The 22250-nt window shown below is 35.5% G+C and overlaps 1 protein-coding gene across 5 annotated transcripts in view; it reads right to left on the minus strand.

Annotated features, from left to right (window-relative positions):
* Positions 1-22250, minus strand: part of Tbc1d5 (TBC1 domain family member 5) — a 482236-nt gene that overhangs the window by 76714 nt on the left and 383272 nt on the right. For all 5 annotated transcript variants that reach the window (XM_048355931.1, XM_048355930.1, XM_048355929.1 and 2 more), the window contains one exon: positions 14161-14267. In XM_048355931.1, coding sequence (XP_048211888.1) covers positions 14161-14267 — 107 coding nt within the window. The remainder of the gene's footprint in view (positions 1-14160; positions 14268-22250) is intronic.

A 22250-nucleotide genomic window follows, 5' to 3' on the forward strand; every position in this document is an offset into this window, starting at 1 on the left:
AATTTTGGAGGGCAGAATTTTCATCCTTATCAGGACTCAGGAGGATATGAAGTATAATTACATGATCTATAGAACTTCACTAGCTCTAAAGAAATGAAAAAAAATTAAAGGATTAAAATTGTTAATTATTATTATTTTTGCTGGTCCTGAGGCTTGAACTCTAGGCCTGAGCTCTGACCCTCAGCTTCTTTTGCTCAAAGCTAGCACTCTATCACCACAGCACCACTTCCAGCTTTTTCTGAGTAGTTTATTCAAGATAAACGTATGATGGCCTTTCTTGACTGGACTGGCTTCCAACTGCAAACCTCAGATCTCAGCCTCCTGAGTAGCTAGGATTACAGGTATGAGCCTCTGGTGCCTGCCTAGGACTTTTTTTTTTTAAGTATTGGAGAAATGAAGAAAAAGTATGTAATGACTACATGTAATAATAGCATAATTGGAGAACTAGGATGGTTCACGTGGAATTCTCAGTGATACATTGAGGAAACATTAAAACATTCTTTTCTAAACAGAAGTGTTCAGGTAAACATCCTAATCATAAAGAGAAAGATGAGTGCTGTGTCTCCTAGTTATTCATGCTAATGACTAAGTCTGGAAAATAGAAAATAGGATATGTATTAGGATTGATCTCAGCATTTTCATCCTAGGTAAGCATTAGAATCACCTGCACCAGCTCTCAGGAGCCACTTATCAAGAATAAACATCTCTCAACTTCTTTTCCTTTGCTAGAAAAATTTTGTAGCTTTCACCCTTGATATGTATTTTTATTTTTATATAAACTGTACATCCGTATCACTTGTATGAGTGCTTTTAAATATAAAAAATATGTGCACATTATAATTCTTAAGTGATACAGACAGATAAGGTGTATTTGAATTAATTTTTGTAATAGTGTTCCAATAAGGGTATTTTTAATTTTTCCTGAAAACAAATTTTAAAAGTAGCAATGTGATGGAATATAATCTCTGTTATTTAGGAATCTTTTATTCATTGCTCTGAGGTTGGTTTTTGTGATTGATGCTCTGCAAACAGCTGCCTCATGGAGACAGATCTAAGTGAAGGAAGATGTTAGCTGTCTTTGTAAAAGTACAGTACTCAGTGTACAACTTAATTATGACAAAGTTCTTGTTTAATAAAATCTTTATTTTCCTTAATGGTACTCAGCTCTTCAAAAAAAAAATCTATTGAAAGGCATCATATATCTGTATTTTGAAAAAGGGAGTCAAATCTGACTTTTGTCTTTTCACTTGCAAGATTAAGTTAGAAAATTCTATTTCCATAACTTTTCGACCTTTAAAATTTTTAAAGGAGCAATATACTGAAATTGTCTTCAGTAAGAACATCATGGATGAAACATGTCCAAATATCCAATTTTAAAATGTTCTCCATATAGCATGAATTTCTTTGGAAAAAAGTACCTTGAAGAAAAAAAAATTAGAATTTATGTTTAAAAACTATGTGCACTGTACCATATAACTGACAGCTACTTATCACCAGAAAGGTAAGCAAACTTGAAGCACATACTCATTTTTAAAGTTACATTATGGGGAGGAGGGAAGGTGGGAGAGAAATGAGGGAGGACGTAACAAATTTGACAAGAAATGTACTCACTCTCATTACCTTATGTATGTAACTGCAATCCCTCTGTACATCACCTTGACCATAAAATTAAACTAAAAAATTATATTAATAGGAGATATCTAATGAACCACAATAGATGTTCATAGTTACTGACACCTGTTGTATATGTCATCATTTACAAAAATACAACCTGTAAATTCATATAACAAGGACATGGAAACAATAATAAGGCATTAGGTGGCAAAAACAAATGAGAGAACAACAGGGCCTCTGTCTTCCCAGGTCCCCTTTCATGCTGGGAAATATCACAATTGACACATGACTGACACACAGGCAGGAGAAGGCAACCAGTGTGATTGTGTTCATCTGTATATTAAATAGTAAACCTTAGTAATAAGTTTTTACAGATTTTTTTAAAGCACCTGTTTTTAATTTTCTTCTTGCATGCCTTTGGGTTATTTTTGTACAGTTATTGTGTATATATGTACTCTATCAGGGAGAGCACTGGTTTATAATTCAGACTTCAGTTTAAGTGCTAGGGTTTCAATTTATGTAGTAACTTATTTTTTCTTTTTTTGGTGGACTTTAAAAATTTATAATTATAAAGATGATGTACAGAGGGGTTACCATTCCATAAGTCAGATAAAGAGCACATTATTTTTTTAACAATGTCACCTCTTTCCATGCTTTCTCCCAGTTTTTCCTTCCTGTCCCTACCTATAAGTTGTTTAGTTCATTTTCAACATAGTGTAGAAAGTAGCACTCACTGTTGTATTTGTTCACCCTTTGTCTCATCATTTCTGTGCTCCTCCCTGCCCTTCCAAAGACAGACAAACCAATGAACAAGACAAAAGGAAATGAAAACAAAAACATCAACAAAGAAGATAAAACACCTTATTTCCATTTCCGGGAGTTTATTTCAATAAATATTATTTTATATGGTCAGATATACATAGCTATTGAGCCTTTGGGATCTTCCCCTAAGAATAGCCTCTTACGGTCTCACTGTGTGAATGCCTAGAGATCTGTACAATTTATCATGTCCCAGTGTATTTTTTTTTTTACCATCAATTGTTGTTTACATGCAGATGTTTAGATACAATCTAGTTACCACATATGAGGGAAACCATGAAACCTATGTTTCTTTGGGTCTGGCTTACTTAGCTCAAGGTGATTTTTTTCTCTGTCTTTCCATTTTCTTATGAATGGTACAATATCATTCTTTCTGATGGAGAAATAGAATTCCATTGTGTAAATATACCACATTTTCTTGATCCATTCATCTACTGAGGGTCATCTGGATTGGTTCTATATCTTCACTATGGTAAATAGTGCTGCAAAGAATGTGGTCATGCTGATAGTGTGGTCTTGTTTGTGTTCTATTGGATAAATGCCCAGAAGTGGGATTGCTGGGTCATAGGGAAGCTCTATGTTTAGTCTTTTTACGAACCTCCACTCTGCTTTCCAGAGTGATTGAACAAGTTTACATTCCTACAACAGTATAATACCGTTCCCTTTTGGCCACATCCCCACCAGCATCTGTTATTGTTATTATTATTTTTGTTGATGATGGCCATTCTAACTGGAGTGAGGTAGAATCTCAATGTTTTGATTTTCATTTCTTTTAGGGCCAGAGAGGTTGAACATTTCTTCATGTGTCTATTGGCCATTCTTACTTCTTCTGGGCAGTCTTCTAGTCTTTAGCCCATTTATTAACTGGGTTGTTTCTCTGAGGTTTTTATTTTTTTTCTTTTGAGCTCTAAGTTTCTTTTAGATATGAGGCCCTTATCTGATGCACAGCTGGTAAAAATATTTTCCCATTCTGTGGGCTTATCTTGTTAGTTATGTCCTTTGCCATGCAGAAACTCTTCAGTTGGATGCAATCCCATTTAACCAGTCTTTCTTTGATTTGTTGTGATTCTGGATCTTTACTTAGGAAGTTTCAACCTGTGCCTAGGAGCCTCAGTGTTTCCCCTACACATTCTTGTAATATTTTCATGGTATCTGGCCTTATATTGAGGTCTCTGATCTACTTAGAATTGATTCTGGTGCAGGGAGATATATAAGGATCTACCTTCAGTTTTCTACATGTGGACAGCCAATTTTGCCAGCACCGTTTGTTGAAGAGGCGGTCTTCCTTCTACTCCATAGGTCTGCCTTAATTTAGTTAAGGTCTAATAAAGAGAGTGGTTGTACAATCAAATGAAATCCCTATCCTTATTGGAGCTTAAGAATACTTGGATTTAGGCTCTGGGCCTAAATGTATAGACAAAGAAGGCCTTATTTTTTTTTAACTCATGAGTCATGTACATGGCCATCAGTTCTTCACAGTACAAAATTCTGTATTCTACTGTAGATCTACTTACACTATACAAGGAACCTCTATCTTTTGAAAGTATCTGTATTGTACACCACAGATAAGATCTACTTCATTGCTGGGCATGGTGATGTAATCCCAGCACTTGGGAGGCTATGGCAGGAAGACTCCAAGTTCCAGGCTAGCTTAAGCAACATAGAGATTGCAAGCTTTTTGTTGTTGTTGTTGCTTGTGGTGTTTGAACCCAGGGACTGCGAGCTATCCTTGAGATCTTCTGTTCATAGGTAGTGCTTTGAGCCACAGCCCACTTCCAGTTTTCTGGTGGTTAATTGGAGATAAGAGTCTCAGTGGCTTTCCTGCCCAGGCTGGCTTCAAACTGTGATCCTCAGATCTCAGCTTCCTGAGTAGCTAGGATTACAGGTGAGAACCACCAGTGCCCAGCTAGATTGCAAGCTTTTTGGACAGAAGTTTTACCTGTTAATTAATTATATCACCAGTACCTTCTACAAAGTAAGCAATAAATACTTATTGAACTGAATTGCAATGGACAAGATTTTCTAGTAGAAAATGGAGTGCTTGGATGAGGTTATTATTGCTTGACACTTGTGAAGAATGAAACAAATAAAAGCACTGTCTTCATGGAATTGCTGAACTGTTATGGAAACAGCATCGGACCATCAGTAAGTTACCTACTATGACGATGGAAAGAGGATGGAAAGAGGAAGAAGATATCTGGGTTGACTAGGGTAGAATCACTGAAAAGTCTGAATTTGTGAGAAAACTTAAAGGAGACAGGAAATCGACTGAGTGGCCATTCTTTTCACTTGAAATAAACCCTACTCATTTTTCTTCAAACATTTCAACTAAGACTTCTGAGATACAACACATGCTATTGCTATACAGTAGGAGGTTAGTGAAATGGAACTAAATGAATAGACCACACATTTTGGAGAAAGAATGTGGCAAATAAAACTATAAACTTCTTTATAACTAGTAACAATAGCCAAATAAATAAGTATCTTTTCTAAATCACATTAAGATACTTGGGAAAACACCACTACCAGCATATGAAGGCTCATACATCAATTGCTATAGCAAAACCCCTGCATAGAGCCAAACTGGTTCCATGCTGTGTTAACTCAACATCTTCTGAGTGATCCAGTCACTACTAAAGTTTAGAGACAATCTTGATAGTAAGGAAGATTAAATTACATTTCCTAATATGATAATCATAAAAGTGCTTGAACTGGATAAAACATACTTTAAAATTCTCCATGAAAAATAGTGTGTGTGTGACTATAACAGATATTTGAGGTAAATACCTGATGAGAAAGGTTGATTTGGCTCAGTTTTAGGGGTTTTAGTCCTATTACTTTGGACCTATGTTACCATATCATGTCAAGAGCACCTGGTAGAGCGAAACTACCCAGGAAGCAAAGAGAAGAAAAATAGATCAGGTATCCAATCCCCTTCAGGAGCATACCTGCAATGATCTAAAGATTTCACTTTGAAAGTTCTAGCACCTCTCATTAGTGCCAAATTGAAGACCAATACTCTCATATGTTGACTTTGGAGGTACACTCAAGATGTAAAGCATGGCAGTAACTAAGTAACCTAAATAAAGCAAAATTACTGTTAAATAGTTGACTACTTGATAGTGTATAGTCTTTTCTTCCTATAAGATCAATATTCTTCATATTTTAAATCAGCAATGATACATTTTCTGCTCTAATATACTTAAAGGGAAATAAGAGCTTTAGTTACTTATGTTGAAAAGAACCAATGCTTTTCTCCATTTCATCAGTTTTAAGTTAATAATCTCTGTTAAAATTGGTGATTTGTAATTTTCACCATATTTAATAAGAGAAAGCTGACAAGAGTAGACTATGTTTTCACAGCACTTAGTGCTAGAAATGACTTTTAGAGATGACAGCTTTTTAAGGCCTTACTAGCCACCCATCATGCTGAAAATGACAACTAATGAACCTGAATTTAATGCAGCAAAAGCCTAAATTGTTTTCCTGGGGAAAAACAACTCAATGGAAAAGCAAGGGAGCCACTTTATTTCTTGACCTCAGGGAAACACCACAACCATTTCACAGAAATTCTCATTAATAATATTATATTTGTGGCTTTATAATGGCTTCATGAGCATATACTGGTAGGATCTATAACTTCAAATACTTTACCAGTCTGTTTAGAATAAATATTCCTCCCTACAAATCTAGATTTTCCTTATTTAGGAAATAGTGAATAAAAAAATAGGAAACAGGATTGCAGATGTTGCCTCGTTTACTGTTAATGAGAACATAACCAACCCATGGATTTTAATCTTTTCAGTTATTTGAGGGAAACTAATCACCACCTGAATGAACTGTTCTCAGTAATGGTAATCCTTTCCTTTAAAATATAGAGTGATGACTTTCACTAAGTGTCACAACTCTCTTCATGCCCAGAATAAAAATTACTTAACTTTTCCAAAGTGATTAAAGGTCTAAACAAAGCAATGTTTATTTTGGCAAGTATTATTCTAATACCAGTGGAAGGAGATCCTTTCTAGTGACAAAATAAAGATTTATATAAGTTAATGCCAGAAAAATTTGACCAAATAAAAACAATACATAATTCATGAACGTTTTTTGGTGTGTGTGCTGGTCCTGGGGCTTGAACTCAGGTCCTGGGCACTGTTCCTTAAGCCACAGCTTCACTTCTGGAATTTTGGTGGTTAATTGGAGGTAAGCATCTCACAGACTTTCCTGCCCCTGCTGGCTTCAAATAGAGATCCTTAGATCTCAGCATCTTGAGTATCTAGGATTACAGAAGTGAGCCATTGGTGCCGTCTCAGTCCATGGACTTCCAATGATTAGCATTTGCAAATACATGAGCTACTATAAGGGGGATACAGTCACTCTTTTAAGTCTCTGAATGCCTGGACAGAGACCTGCCAAATCTATCCTGCCTATAGCAGCAAGTCTCAGGAGTTCTGCATCCAGTTTTCTCAAGCTAGAATAGCATCACTAAGACAATTCGTCAAAGCTCGGTTAATATATCTCTTCCTATAAGAAGCCCTTTGACTCATTCTGAATTAGTAGCCCTTCTACAATTATCTTATTCCTTCCCTAACAATCAATTGCTTACGTTTGAAGTAAGCAATTTACTTCCTAATCATGTTGTGCTCTGCATATATAAAATAGTGAAAATGAGTCATGAATTTTGAAATTGAGTTTTGCTAAAATAGATCCAGAAGGATCTCTTGACCATAAGTGTTTACAGCGCCATGTAGGATTATACTAGGCCTTCCCTAATTCCAGTCATGCTGATCTTTCCACCAGTAACCTAAACTCTTTTCAACCTTGGAGCCATTTGCTGTTGCTGTGCTTGGTGGCTTTTATCCTTTCTTCCCTTGGCTGGTTCTTTCTTCATTAGTTCCCACCTGAATTGCATCTCTTCAGAGAGGACCTTTTGAACAACCTCTAAGTTAGGCCTCCCTCCAGCCAAGATCCAATCCCTAATTGTTATTTTTTTAGTGATGGTACTCTATTTGTAGCCTATATAACACATCAAGTAATTTCCTGTTTACTTTTGAATTATAAGGAGAGGCTCCCTCCATCTTTTTCTCTTTGATTCACCCATCTGCCAGTATCAACTAAAAAGTGTTTGGCATATGTAACATATACAATAAAGATCAATAAGTAAATAGATGAATTAAAAACACTATGATATGAATTTGCAGTTATTTACTATCCCTAGAAAGTCTTTAATATATATTGAGAAATACCAGATTCTACATTATTAAATATCTGAAAATAATGAATATTGGTTTATTAAGGATTTTTATATTACTCTTTAGATTGTTTTATACTCACAATTTATTCAGAAGGTGTTTTTTTTTAAAGTAAACCTACATTGAAATGTCTGTATTTCTAATTGGATGTGTGAATACATCTGTTTATCACTAATATCAAAATATCAACTAAAATAAGCCTCAAATCAATGGTAACCTAGTGATTTTAAAATGACTTTTGAATAATTAACTGTTTAACAAAATTAATATCAGGAAGCTGAAACAATAATGTAAGAGGGGAATGGAGGGAAAGATGAATGAAGAAGGGGATGGGATAAATACAATTAGAATATTCATTGTACATATGTAATATAGGAAGTGGAAAATGTGATATGTCTGGAGGAAGGGAACAGATGGGGTGGGGGAGAATGATGCAAGTAGTATCTGTTATCAAGAAAGACTGAATACTTAGATGGACATGCTAAATTGTAACCCCCATATATAACCTATTGCAGTTCAGAAAATAAAAAAAAGGAATTAAAAAAATGACACATTACCCCCTATATTTTAGGAATAAATCAATTACCAAAAAACAAGAGATTTTCTAAGAAATGCTGGGTGAGTGGTTGGAGAGGAGATAGGAATAAAAGAAATCTATGACATGAAATCATGGCAAAAACACTGCTTTAGCAGCATACTAGAAAACTTGCACAGACCCTCTGAGAGAGGCATCATGGAAAGTAAATAAATGGCTGTTGTGCTTCTTCCTCACAGAGTCAGTATGGGAGATGGGAAGTTTTTAAGTCTTGCAGCTCAAGGAAGGAAAGAGTCTATGGCATTTCTAGAAAGGGACATTTTTCTAATACAGTCACCTGACTAGTGATAAATTTGAATCTATACAATATAGTTCAGTTTACCCAAGTAACTAGATTATAAGAATGTTGCAAGTATAGTTGGTTTTTTAAAATTAAATGAGCAAATTTAATTACTTGCATAAAATCTGAAATTTGAATTTCTGATTTTTCATAATTTAAAGAAAGCAAAATTTCATATAGTTCCAAATAAATGCCAGTCAGAACTAGACATACAGAGGGACATTATGCATGTCTATATAGCTTAAATGATGACTTTCAAATTGTATTAGTTCTAGCTATTTTCTCCTATCAAAGGCAAGAGTCACTGATGAAAGGGTTGCTGGCAAATGAATCAGACATCTCTCCCCCAAATATTCAAATAAACAGTAGTTGTCTAATTCTTACTGCATAATCTAAAATGGTAATCCATGTACTGTATTTCATTTGTAATAAGTCTCTGTGATAAGGTTAACATCTTCAATGCACAACACAAATTAGAGAGTGCCGAAAAGTGAAAATTACTTTGCTTATGTTTCAGTATTAGAATTTTATTTGCTAAAGGGTAAAAACAGATTTTCAAAATTCACAGTTAACTTAAAACAATAGTTTTAAACCTTTATTCCTAGCCCTTACTGCCTTCAGGAAAGAGAGAACATCTGGTTATTTAAGGAACACAATATGTTCACATTTTCTATGACTTTTGTTTCTAATTGGGTTTTAAATTTTTTTGAATTTGAACAACTAGCAAGAACAATGTTTTTTAATCACTTCATATTTTTCAGACTGTCCTCTTTCTAACTTCATTTAGAGGATTGGTTTTTGGAAATCTGCTCAGTAGTTCCAATATGACAAAGAAAAGAAAATGGGAAGTAGGACTGGGGTCTGAAGAGCTAAGCATACAATCTGTACCCATGGTGTGAAGGGTTCATGATGATATGAACGGATTTTTGACATCCAGTTCTGTCATAAAATGTACATTCAAAATTTAAAAACGGTCCTTGGGTTACTAATATAAGTGGCAGTTTCCTTTATTACAGATGCAAATAAATGTTTATTATAAGTAAAAGAATTTATATAAAAACAGTAAGATACCAGCATTTTTAAAATAATGAAGCTAAAATAGTTCTGTGTAACATTTAGGAATCTGTAAGCTTCACCTTGATTTACATTTAGTTCATCCATAAAAGAAGGATCTTGGATTAGGTTGCTTAAATCCTTCACAGTTCTAAAATTATAGTGGTATACATGAAATATATTGTTTCCTAACTCTTATTATTTATTCCATAATGTCTGAAGGTGGTAATAGACTCAGATTATTTGGACACAAAGAAAATTAAGGAACTAGGTGCTCTAAATTCAATTTGAAGGACTAATTCACCACCTTGGTTAAAATGTTAGCTAAAAAAATACACCATTTACCATGGCTTTTGTGGAATGTGGAGATGACTTCCAAAAAAATGGTAAATGGGGTTCACCTAGATTAGCATACGTGTGACATCCTGGAAAGAGGTGCATTTGAAGCATAATTCAGTTCAACTATTTTCTCAGTAGCAAGCATATGCAGAACACATAGCTAAGTGATTGAAAAAATGAGCAGGATTCAACTTAGGGAGAAATAACTGATATATGCATTTAGAAAATACAAGGAGCTAAAAAAAAAAAAAGAAAATACAAGGTGCTGTGTATACAAAGCCAAAGTCAAAGTGGACGAATGGTCCTAAATGATCCTGGAAACGGTATCATGGAAAATGTGGAACAGATGCTAGGAATGAGAGGAAAATATGAGTTAAAAAAAAAAATAAGGGTCATTCTAGCTAGTTAGGATACTGAGAAGCTTTCTAACCTTGAACCTTAACAAATCTCCACTGAAAAAGAAAAAGAGATGTTTTTCCTTTCTTTATTGAGGACCATGTTAAGCTAGTCAAAACGCTCAGAAAACTATTAAGTATAATCCTCTTATTACAGTTTACAGACCCTTTGTTTTAAGTCTGTGCAAGGGAGAAGTCTTTCTACAGTAAAGCCTACCTCTCACATAAAGCAATTAAGAGCTTGGTGTTTCTAGTTGTATGTGTAGAACACATTCTCAACGGGGCAACCTCTACAGAAATTTAGGGATTAAAATAGGGCAAAATGTTTTTCTGAAGGCAATGTTACTATGTATTATATAGTTCTCGGTTTATTTTTATTTTATTTAGTCTGTCAGCAACATCCAACATTGTCACATCTGGGATGTAGAAGACTATGTCTTTATGTTAAGGCAGGATAGATGAGAAGGAGAAATTTAATTAATTAATTTAAAGAATTACATCCAGACATTAGAAGCAGGAAGTAAAAAAAAATAAAAGAACAAAAAAAATAGCTCTCTTTCTACTACATCTACTTTTAGATGTTAAGTTACAAGAATAGGAAACATAAAGGGCTATCTAAATATGCTTTAAGATAAATCTAAATATCCTTTAAGATGCTAAAAAAAAACCCAGTAAACTGTACAACAGGTAAAAAGATAAGAGAATTAGAAAGTACGCTTGGCAAAGTTAAGTCCTAAAATCACCTATCATCCCTGTGTTATCAGTAGGTGGTCATATGTTGATGTTTTAGAATAGTTAAGAGTATCCATTTACCCATCCAGAAACATCTTCTAAAGATTAGAAGTTATTAGTGGACATGACCAGCTCAGAAATATAAAGACTATCTATAGGAAACACCATTTGAATATTAACTACCATTTTCCTACATAGGGTACAGGAAGTATTTCTCTTTTCCTTCATTTTTCCCTACTTTATCCTGCTATGCTAAAAATAAATTCTTGCTAAGATTTCCACCTTGAGAGACTTGTCATTATGCAACCTCTGAATTGTTTTCATGAGTGGATCTCAAGGACCTGTGAAACATGTGGAAGCTGAGGGAACCCCTTAGTTTTCGTCTAGTGACAATGTTTCAAATCTCATCTTTCTAGTTTACTTCACTAAATTTGTGTCCATATATTTTGAACCAGGAATGATTCAAGTACTTCAAGTATTTCATTGTTTTTATTTATTAGAATATTAGATATCTGTTTTCTTTAGAAGATATGGGTAGGGCTAGTAGAATCAAATTTCCCTACTATTTCCAGTCAGTATAAATGGCTCCTTAAAAAAAATGATGACTGAAAACTGTATTTGTGTGTTTATATAATATAGGTAGGTATACTTGCTCTCTTTTTTTCCCACTTGTACCTTTGTAGCACTGAATTAGACTATTGTAGTTCATTAAAAGTCAGTTCTTTAAATATGCCCTGGTTGTGTGTATCATCAGAAACAATTTCATTTAAACATCCAAGTTACAAAAAAGATCAAAGCTCATTAACATGACTTTCCAGTAATGAGGATAGTTGGCAGCCACGCTTGAAAACTATGATCACAATTTCTAACACAGGCCTTTGTAGAACACTACATTGGTATCACTTAAAAATTTATTGAGTGATGTGATGTGAACATGACAGTTATTATAAGTGATTAAGTATAACTACATTTTCCTATAGAAATCACCATTCCATGAGCTTGTTCTACTGAGCCTTGTAAACATTCCTCCCTCACCCTGCCCAATTTCTTGAGTTTCAAAAATGGTTTTGAGTCCCCATCTTGAACCATTACTTTGACTATGTTTTCACTTGGTAAGATTCTGAGCTAAAAAGGTAGGGAATTCCCTTTTTTAGATACTCATATGATTTATTTTTTCCATAAGCCTTCAAGAATTTATCTTTAATGCTTGTAGAACTGGTTTCATTATACTTATATTATGAATACTATTTTATTGAAATAAAAATATTCTATAAAAATCCATTAAATGTAAAGGTATTTGGTTTCTGCCAATAAACACTGATGGGCTAGATTTAAAAAAAAAAAAACTAGATGAATGATTCATGGGAAAATTTTGAGTTAGAGAAAAATGACTAATGTCTATAGGGATCTCATACTCATTTCTCCTTTAAATTAAATCAAATAAATTACAATAAGTAGGAAGTTAAGATCACTTTTCTAGTATTTTTTTCCATTCTTTGATTAAGAATTCTTAATGCTGAGCAGATAGAAGGTACCCTAGGTTTGCAGATCAAAACTCACATCTCAGTGATCAGTCCTCTTTTATACATATTTCATCACTCTTTGTTGTTATTGTTAAAATGTACATTATAAACCAGGTGCTGGTGATTCATGTCTATAATCCTAGCTACTCAGGAGGCTGAGACCTGGTTCAAACCCAGACTGGGCAGGAAAGTTTGTGCGACTCTTATCTCCAGAGCTGTGGCTCCAAGTGGTAGAGTGTTAGCTTTGAGATAAAGAACTCAGGGACAGCACTCAGACCCCAAGTTCAAGTCCCATGACCAACCAAAAAAAAAGGTACATTATACTCTTGCAACTTATATATACATACAAAAACATAAATATGGAACTTTAGGTTTTTATATTCATAGTTTAGGTTTTTATATTCATACTCCTATGCCTTACTAGAAAAAAGTATACTTTCTTATAATCACAGAAATGATTATATTTCCAGTATTTAATGAGATCACTTTGTGTAGGAATGATATGTAAGTTCCCATTTCTACAGAAAACAGATGTAGGAATAAGGAAAATTCTTTTAAGTCAAAGTAAATACAGAATATATTCAAAGGTTGAAGTCAGCAACCGAGGATAGGACAGAAATCCTTTAGAATAAAAAGAATAAAAAATATTAAAAACTTGGAAGCCCAATTGATCAGACAGAGCTTTGGCAATGGAATCCAAAGACAGACTGACTGACTGACTCAGATACAGTTTGACAACTGCCAAGATGACTGTTGGGAGGATTGCCAAAGAGCCAAAGGCTGGGATTACCATCCAGTGCCTGGCATTCTGATACATGCATCTAAAGCTTTCTCTCTTATACTCCATCCAATATTTTTGTTTGGCTCAAAAGTAGCAAGGATTCACAGATCTTTAAAAATCATTAAATGTTCTTATTTTCAAGAAATATAACATTAGTTGTAAAAAAACACACTTTTTCTGTGAAGTGTAAAGAAAATTTTGAAAAATCCTTTTACACTCAAAGAAATAAGTGTTAAAATCTGTTTAAAATTTTATTAAATCTTTATTTTATTTTTTCTTAGTCTTCAAAATAAGTACATATTCATGATAGGAACTAATTCACTATTTCATTGTATTATAATAAGCCTAGTCCTTTGTATAAATCTACTTTCTTGATTTTCACAGGGCCCAGAGCTCCATTTGATTAAGTCTTCTCCTCTGAGAGGAATCAATAATAATAAGGTTTATCTAAAAAAAGAGGTAGTTGTTCAACTATTTCCTTAAGTCATATTGAAAGTAGTAGGACAAAACACCATGTTGAACACAAAGATGTATGTTCTATTTTCTCATAACAATGAATACTTTCTTTGTTTGCTAAGTTGCTTGCCAAGAAAGTATGGTGGGTTTTGGCCTACAAAGTTTGACAAAATTCTATCATTAGGCAACTTACCTGTCATTAGACAAATTGTACATGAGAAGTTCTTACAATGCACACCAAGAAGTTTATTTTATATGCCTACAGAGGAGCCTATTTTTTTTAAGTTTATTTAAAAAATTCACATATTCTACTGAAAAGCTTACCTTTGGATCTCTAAGGAACAGAGCTTTAAGAATCAGTGAGTGGACATCCCCGATGAGTGGGTAGTGCATTAGAAGGCCCAGACAGGTCTGGTAGTTACTAGAAATCACTGAAATAAGAGGGAAAAATAATTCAGATATAACACTACTTAAAGTATTTTTCATTGGGAGTGTAAAAACATATGAATTAGCATCAAAGAAAACAAACTGATAATTCACTGGTTTGATAAACATAAGTAAGGAGAAGGATCTTTACCAAATGGTCTTAGAAGTTGCATACTGCACTGTTAACTACAATCTAATAGCCCTTTCCTCAGGGAGCACCAGAGGAAAACTTCAGACACAGTTATATGTGGATGTTTGCAATATAAATAAATGTTTGCAATATGAATAAATTCTTAGGTGTGTGCATATTACCACCCTTTATATTGTTGTCTTCAGTTTTGCTCCTTAGAAAGTAGTAATAAAAACCTTATGAATGGGAAACAACCAGTTAAAAATTCTCATAAAATAATATTTACCTTGATTATTAAGTTTCATAATTTACATGCTACATTTACTTCTTTAAGTACATAAATAGTACATAATTCAAAATTAAATGAAATATAATTTACTACAATTATGTTTTTCTACAAGTAATAAGAAATTCAGAGAAAGACTAGGCAGAGACAGTTTTTTTCTTAGAGAAAAGAAGTCAAAAATCTTCAGAGATAAAAATCTGTGTTCTCTAGACTGTCATTTAATTTTTTTCCAAATTAACCTAATTATAGGTGCAATTATTAAATACATCTTTTCAGGCAGGGCTGTGTAAATGACTATTTCTTAGCAGTCTGTTTACCACTGCTGTCACAATGGGGCCCATTAGTAAGACTTGTTCTGTGAACCACAATGGCTGCCTCCTTCCATCCACAGCACAGCTACAACTTCTGTATGTATGACTGAATCTATTTTATTAATCAGTGATGTGAAAAATGTTCCATAGGAAAACAGCCATGATTTAATTGAAACAACACATAGAAAAGTAACTATCTGTAGTAGAAAATGCCACTGATTCAGGGTTGGAGGCATGGCTCAGCTGATAGAATGTCAGTAAATGAGCAAAAGCATTAGGTACTGTTTTGAAGTCCTGCTCTCACAACAAAAATGAAATACCACTAATTCTTGTAATTTTTTTCCTATTGTTGGATAGGCCATTTTTGGTAGCTTCCTACCTGTCGCTTTCCAAGAGCACTATGGGGAAAGAGAGACAGGGGTGAGCAAAGTGAGTAATTACATTAAATATAAGGGACTGCTGTATCATCTTCATTTTCTGTTGCTGATCTGACAGCTTATAATCATTCATGTGCTTTTTCTATAAGTTGCTCTTATTTGCTTGTTTTCATGTTTATATTCAGCTACCTTTTGTCCTTTTTTGTAGAAATCACAAAGCACACATACAATGATAAAATGTTTTCATATTCAGTTTCCTTGAAAATTAACAAGTAAAATAGCCCACTCATCAAGTGGGCTAAAGACCTACAAAGAGACTTCTCTGATGAGGAAATGAGAATGGCCAAGAGACATATGAAAAAGTGCTCTACATCACTGGCCATAAAGGAAATGCAAATCAAAACAACATTGAGATTCCATCTCACCCCAGTAAGAATGTCATACATCAAGAAAACTAACAATAACAGTTGTTGGAGGGGATGTGGCCGAAAGGGAACCCTAATTCATTGTTGGTGGGAATGTAAACTGGTTCAGCCACTCTGGCGAGCAGTATGGAGATTCCTCAGAAGGCTAAATGTAGAACTCCCCTATGACCCAGCAACCCCACTTTTGGGTATTTATCCAAAAAACTACAAACAAAATCAAAGTAAAGCCACCAGCACAACAATGTTCATTGCAGCGCAATTTGTCATAGCGAGAATCTGGAACCAACCCAGATGCCCCTCCGTAGACGAATGGATCAGGAAAATGTGGTACATATACACAAAGGAATTTTATGCCTCTATCAGAAAGAATGACATTGCCCCATTTGTAAGGAAATGGAAGGACTTGGAAAAAATTATACTAAGTGAAGTGAGCCAGACCCAAAGAAACATGGACTCTATGGTCTCCCTTATTGGGACTAATTAGCACAGGTTTAGGCAAGTCACAACAGAGGATCACAAGAGCCCAATAGCTATACCCTTATGATCCCATAAGATGATGCTAAGTGAAATGAACTCCATTTTATGAAAATGATTGTTATATCAGAGTTGAAACTACTTTCAACATCCCATGTGTATCTGTAGTTTCTACTATTGATGATGTTCGTGTATCACCTTCTTGTGATTGTATCTACACTATCTCTGTAATCTTATCTGAGTGTATGGGAAACAGTGTGTACTGGTATTAGAATTAGGAAATTCAAAGGGAATACCAAAATTGAGAGACAAACGGTAAAATACGAGAAACAACAACAAAAGCAATACTTGCAAAACTGTTTGGTGTAAGTGAACTGAACACCCCAGGGGGAGACAGGGGGAGGGAGGAGGGGGTATGAGGGACAAGGTAACAAACAGTACAAGAAATGTAACCAATGCCTAACATGTGAAACTGTGACCTCTCTGTATATCAGTTTTATAATAAAAACTTAAAAAAAAAGAAAATTAACAAGTAAATAAGACTTAGATAATCAATTGATCTAATACTTCAAAAAGTACTTTGCTAAATGCTATGATGATACTTATATACTAATAACTAGCCAAGAAAGACCAATATTTTTTTGTAAGAAAAGTAGAGAGTTTAGTGGAAAGGGTTCCAGCCTCAGTATTGAGTCCAGGACACTATTTGAACCTTTGATAAGGTTGCCTAGAATGATATAATTCATGACTGACTTAAAGATGTTACAGGCATGCTTGGGTAAGTCCTATGAATGTTAGTTTGTTTTAAACAACCCTCTAATCTTAAAAAACAAAAACAAAACAAAAACAAAAACCTGCTTTACTCATTTCAATAATTGTTAAGTATCTATTTCCTGGCAGGCCTTATGCTAAGAGTAGACACAGAAATGAATGAAGTGCTTGCTCTGTAGCAAAATCAAAGTGCAAAAGATCAAATGTACACTTTTAAGCAGCTACTTTTGTTCAAGGGAGAATGAGTTACTAAAGACTTCTGGAGTAAGGCCCCAGCTAAGAACTTTAACTACCTCATCTCATTGAATTTCTGTGACAATCTTATTATAAAGGTAGAATTATTATCACTAGAGCTAGTGATTACTAGCTGAAATCACTGAGAGATTCTTTGTTATGATAGGATTTGAAATTCAGAAGTCTAGCTTTAGGATCTGTTCTCTATGTAACACAAAGCTTTGGAAAGACATTGTCTTGAAAACCAAATGACATAATGTATGGAAATGTCATTTGTTGAGTTTATTTCTATGAATACTCTTATGCAGTAGATGAAGCTTGGAACATGGGTATAACCACTTTCTAAAAGGATTCCTTTCTCCCAACTTTTTTCCTCCCGAATCCCTTTTCCCACAGTTGTGTATTTCATTTTCATCATATCACTGCTGTATTAGTTCACCCTTTGTCCCACCATTTCTGTTTCCTCTTAACCTCCCAATAATCTTTAATTTTTATTTACATATGTTACGTATTAAATCCTCTGATCATCTATGCCCAAATTAGATAGGAAGATTGTAAAAGCTAGTTTTAAACGAAGTAGTAGGAATCTGACAGATCTAAGCATTTAGGTTTTTTTTTTTAATAGTAGAAATTTTGTTGAATAATCTGGAAGGTTCCTTCTCTTGTGCTAATTCTAGGAGAGCAGGTATTATGATATGCTGGTGGGTGGGTGGGGCGAAGCAAAAGACTTAAAATACCTGAGGTTTGGGTATCTACTTACATTCCTAACACATGTGCTTATACTCTACAATCAAAATACTGAAGTTACACTGAAGAGCTGATACTAGAAAGGTAAAAGCAAAAGTGAGTGGTACCTAGGAATTAGAAGATCTAGATAAAAATGTTGGCCTAGTCACATAATGATGTGTGAATGTAGGCAAGCTGCTTCCTTTCACTAACACTTTGTCTTTCTCAGAGATTGTGAAAGCTGTCAGTACTAAAATGGAGTCACTTAGGTCAAACTCTAATAAAATGGAGCAGTAAGGCAAAAAAGGCAGGACTTTGGCATATATGCCTATAACAGAAACTGGCATAAGGAATTCCCCAGTCATAAACGTCCAGTCAAACCACTTCTATACAGCCCTCTGAACAACAGCCAGTACCAACAAAGAAGAAAGGTCACCCTCTGCAACAAGTCCCTGCAACAAAAGGCTTTGTTCCAAAATAGCCATATGAACTTCTCTTTTTTTTTTTTTTCCTTCTAAAAGTCCCTGTCTCAGTGGCATAGTATAGGCCTGTGGTTTATTGTAGCCCACATAATCCAGGCTCCAATTCCTTGCTAATTTTTGTTTTTGGTATGTGGGAGTAGGTATGTTACTGGGCCTTGTGCTTCCTAAGTTGGCCCTCTATCACTTGAGCCTGTCCAGTAGCCTTGATTCTCACTGGTTACTTTTGATATAGGGTGTCACTTTCTGGCTAGGTGCACACCTGAGCCATTTTCTCTACCTGGGCTGGCCTGGCACCACAGTCTTCCCAATCTTGGCCTTCCACGTGGCATGAGATGACAGGTACACATTACTGTAGGTAGCTGTAGGTTAAGAAGGGGTCTCACAAACTTTTTTGTGAGTGACATTGCTGGCCTCAAACCATGATCCTTCCAATCTTAGCTAGGAATACAAGTATGAGCCACTGGTACCCATCTTCCCTTTGCTATTCTCAAACAAATTAGTTTTGAAAAGTAGGTCTCCCTGCTGTTCAGTTTTGGTTGACAACAAAATAATGTTTATTCTATCTATAAGGCTTACACAAAGGTGGTACATCGGCTAGATAATAGATTCTGTTTTGTTGCTTAATTTCTTTTTGATGAGGAGTGATATCTCTACATCAAGCAGGGATGATATCTCTGTCTACCTTTAAATGTCCACAATTCTTGAAATGGTCTGAGGGAGCAGGTTAATAGTTTCCCCAGTAGAAGAGTGAAATCAGTAAAGATAAGCAGAGAGTGATTTTTTTTTTTCCGCCAGTCCTGGAGCTTGAACTCAGGGCCTGGGTACTGTCCCTGAGCTGCTTTGTGCTCAAGGATAGCACTCTACCACTTGAGCCACAGCACCACTCCCAGATTTTTCTGTTTATGTGGTACTGAGGAATTGAACCCAGGAAGATGCATGCTAGGCAAGCACTCTACCACTAAGCCACATTCCCAGACTGAGAATGTGATTATTCTGAGGAAGTTTAAAGCACTGTAAAGGGTAACTTCTGTTTAATTCATAGTTAATGATACCTATAGTTGTAATCTTACAAATACTTTTTTTTCTAAGTTATTTAATTTAATATGGACAAATACTTCTTAAAGGAAAAATATGTGGCAACTTGCCACATATTTTGTAAACACTCTGGAGTTTTCCTTATCCTCTCTAAGTAAGTGCTATCTATCATCAACTCTCTATTAGAGATAAGGATAAATAACATGGCCAAGCCATAGGGATGCTGAAGGGCTGAATGTAGGGCCGTGGAACTGAAAGCCTTGTTCTTTACCTCAGTATATCCCACACTTTCCTGCAAGCTAAGAAGAGAGCATAACAAGCAGATCTATGACACAAGTCAATGTAGTTAATGAGCATGGTTTCTAAACACCAATTATGTATTATCATAGAGAAGCCTCAAACAGACATTTAATTCTTCAAACTAGGATGGGTATAGCAAATATTCAGAAACAAATGTAAATGCTTATGTTTACATAAGAATTAGGTATCTAGGACAAATAATCATAGATTAAATATAAGATTAGAATAATAAGCAAAGAAAACTAGGAGACTGTCAATTGCTATACTGACTATTATGACTGTGCTAATATCCAATATAGCTGGGTGCCAGTGGCTCACATTTAGCTACCCAGGAGGTTGAGCTCTGAAGATCATGGTTGAAGCCAGCCCCAGCAGGAAACTGTGAGACTCTGATGTCCAATTAAGCACCAAAAAACCCAGAAGTGACACTGTGGCTCAATGTGGTGGTGTGCTATTACTGAGTGAAAAAGCTCAGGGAAAGCATCCAGGCCCTGAGTTCAAGCCCCACTACCACATAAATAAAAAAGTAAAAAAAATGCCAATAGACAACGTGAAATTTCAAATGGAGCAGTAAACAATGGGAATGATGCTGGGAGAACAGAGATTAAAGAACAAAAACAAAACTTTGGCTCTCTTCAGTCTCAGAGAAAGCGAAGATGGTCATATTCTCTAGGGAGAGTGAGAAGACCCTCCCTTGCTTTTACTTTGTTCTCTTGGGTCCTCTCTGATCCCTGGGTGTTCTCAAAGCACCAGGAATCAGTAAACTATCACACTCATCTGTGGCATTTACAATGTCTGCAAAACCCTATTTCTCTAGAAGGTTCTGTGCAGAATAATTGGAGCATCTCAATTCATTTTTAGGAATGAGAATAATTTCATATTGAGAGTGGTACGCTGTGAATTCAAAAACTTAAAAAAAATGTTACTTACCCCTCCTTTAACCTTCTCCTTCACCTTCTCCCCTTGATTCCCACCACCAAATAGTTCACACTTTTCGTGTGTGTGTGTGTGTGTGTATGTGTGTGTGTGTGTGTGTGTCTACCCTGGGGATTAAACTCAGGGTTTAGGTACTGTTCTGAGCTTTTTTTGCTCAAGACTGTCTCGACCACTTGAGCCACACCTCTATTTCAGGCTTTTGCAGGTTGGGTTAATTGGATATAAGCATCTTATAAACTTTGCTTGCCCCAGCTGGTTTGACCCTCTTTAGCCTCTTGAGTAGCTAGGATTACTGGTGTGAGTCACTGGTGCTGGCCTATCCTTTGTTTTGTACTTTTATTTTTTTGAGGATGGGGTGCTGTTGGGGTTTGAATTCAAGGTTTATATCAGCCGAGCCACAGTTTTAGACCTTCTGTGTTTTTTCTGTTTTGTTTTTGATATAGTTTCTAGTTTTGGCTTTGGTCTGTGATCTTCCTAGAGACACCTCTTAAATAGCTGGAATCAGAAGCTTGTGTCACCATGCCTGACTTGTTTGGTCAGATGGGGTATCACTAACATTTTGTCTGGGCTAACCTTGCACTGTGATCCTCCTAATCTCTGCTTTTTAGGTATCTAGGATTATAGGTGTGAGTCACAGTACTGGTGCTCATTCCCATTCATTTTTCCTTCATTTTCTGCCAGTATGGGGTTTTGACTCAGGGCTTTGTACTCTTCCTCAGCTTGCTTACTTGTGGCTGGTACTCTGTTGCTTAATCAACATTTCCAGTCTAGCTTATCCTGGCTAACTGGACATGGAGTCTCACAGAATTTTCTGCTTGGATTGGTTTCAAACCAAGATTTTCTGATCTTAGCCTCTTGAGAAGCTAGGTTTATGGGCATAAACCACTGGCCTGTGTCCCCCTTCGATACATTCAAATAGAATCTATTTTAATCAGAGATTGACCTACACAATCATGCTGTAGATAAGTTCTAAGTACTCAGTGTTGTAAACTGTTTGGTAGTAAATAAGGAAGCATCCAAATTTAGAATCACTGGTGGCTATCATGTAAGCCCAGGACAAAGAGCAAGCACTGCAAGAGTAAAGTCAAAATGACAATGTATAGTTCTAGCTATGAATCTGAACCAAGCCAATCAACTAAGTGCCCAGGTTCCAGCATTCACTTTCCCTAAAGCATTTTTTTTTTTTGCCAGTCCTGGGGCTTGAACTCAGGGCCTGAGCACTGTCCCTGGCTTCTTTTTGCTCGAGGCTAGCACTCTGCCACTTGAGCCACAGCGCCCCTTCTGGCTGTTTTCTATATATGTGGTGCTGGGGAATCGAACCCAGGGCTTCATGTATAGGAGGCAAGCACTCTTGCTACTAGGCCATATTCCCAGCCCCAACAGTACTCATTGTTTACACATAGGAAGTATCATGTTGTACGCTGAATAAATATGTATGATTTTTAGGTGCTAAATAAAAAGAAAATTATAATTGAAATAAAAACAAAACAAGGAACTAGAC

The sequence above is a fragment of the Perognathus longimembris genome, chromosome 10 (genome assembly GCF_023159225.1).
Source record: "Perognathus longimembris pacificus isolate PPM17 chromosome 10, ASM2315922v1, whole genome shotgun sequence".
Lineage (NCBI taxonomy): Eukaryota > Metazoa > Chordata > Mammalia > Rodentia > Heteromyidae > Perognathus > Perognathus longimembris.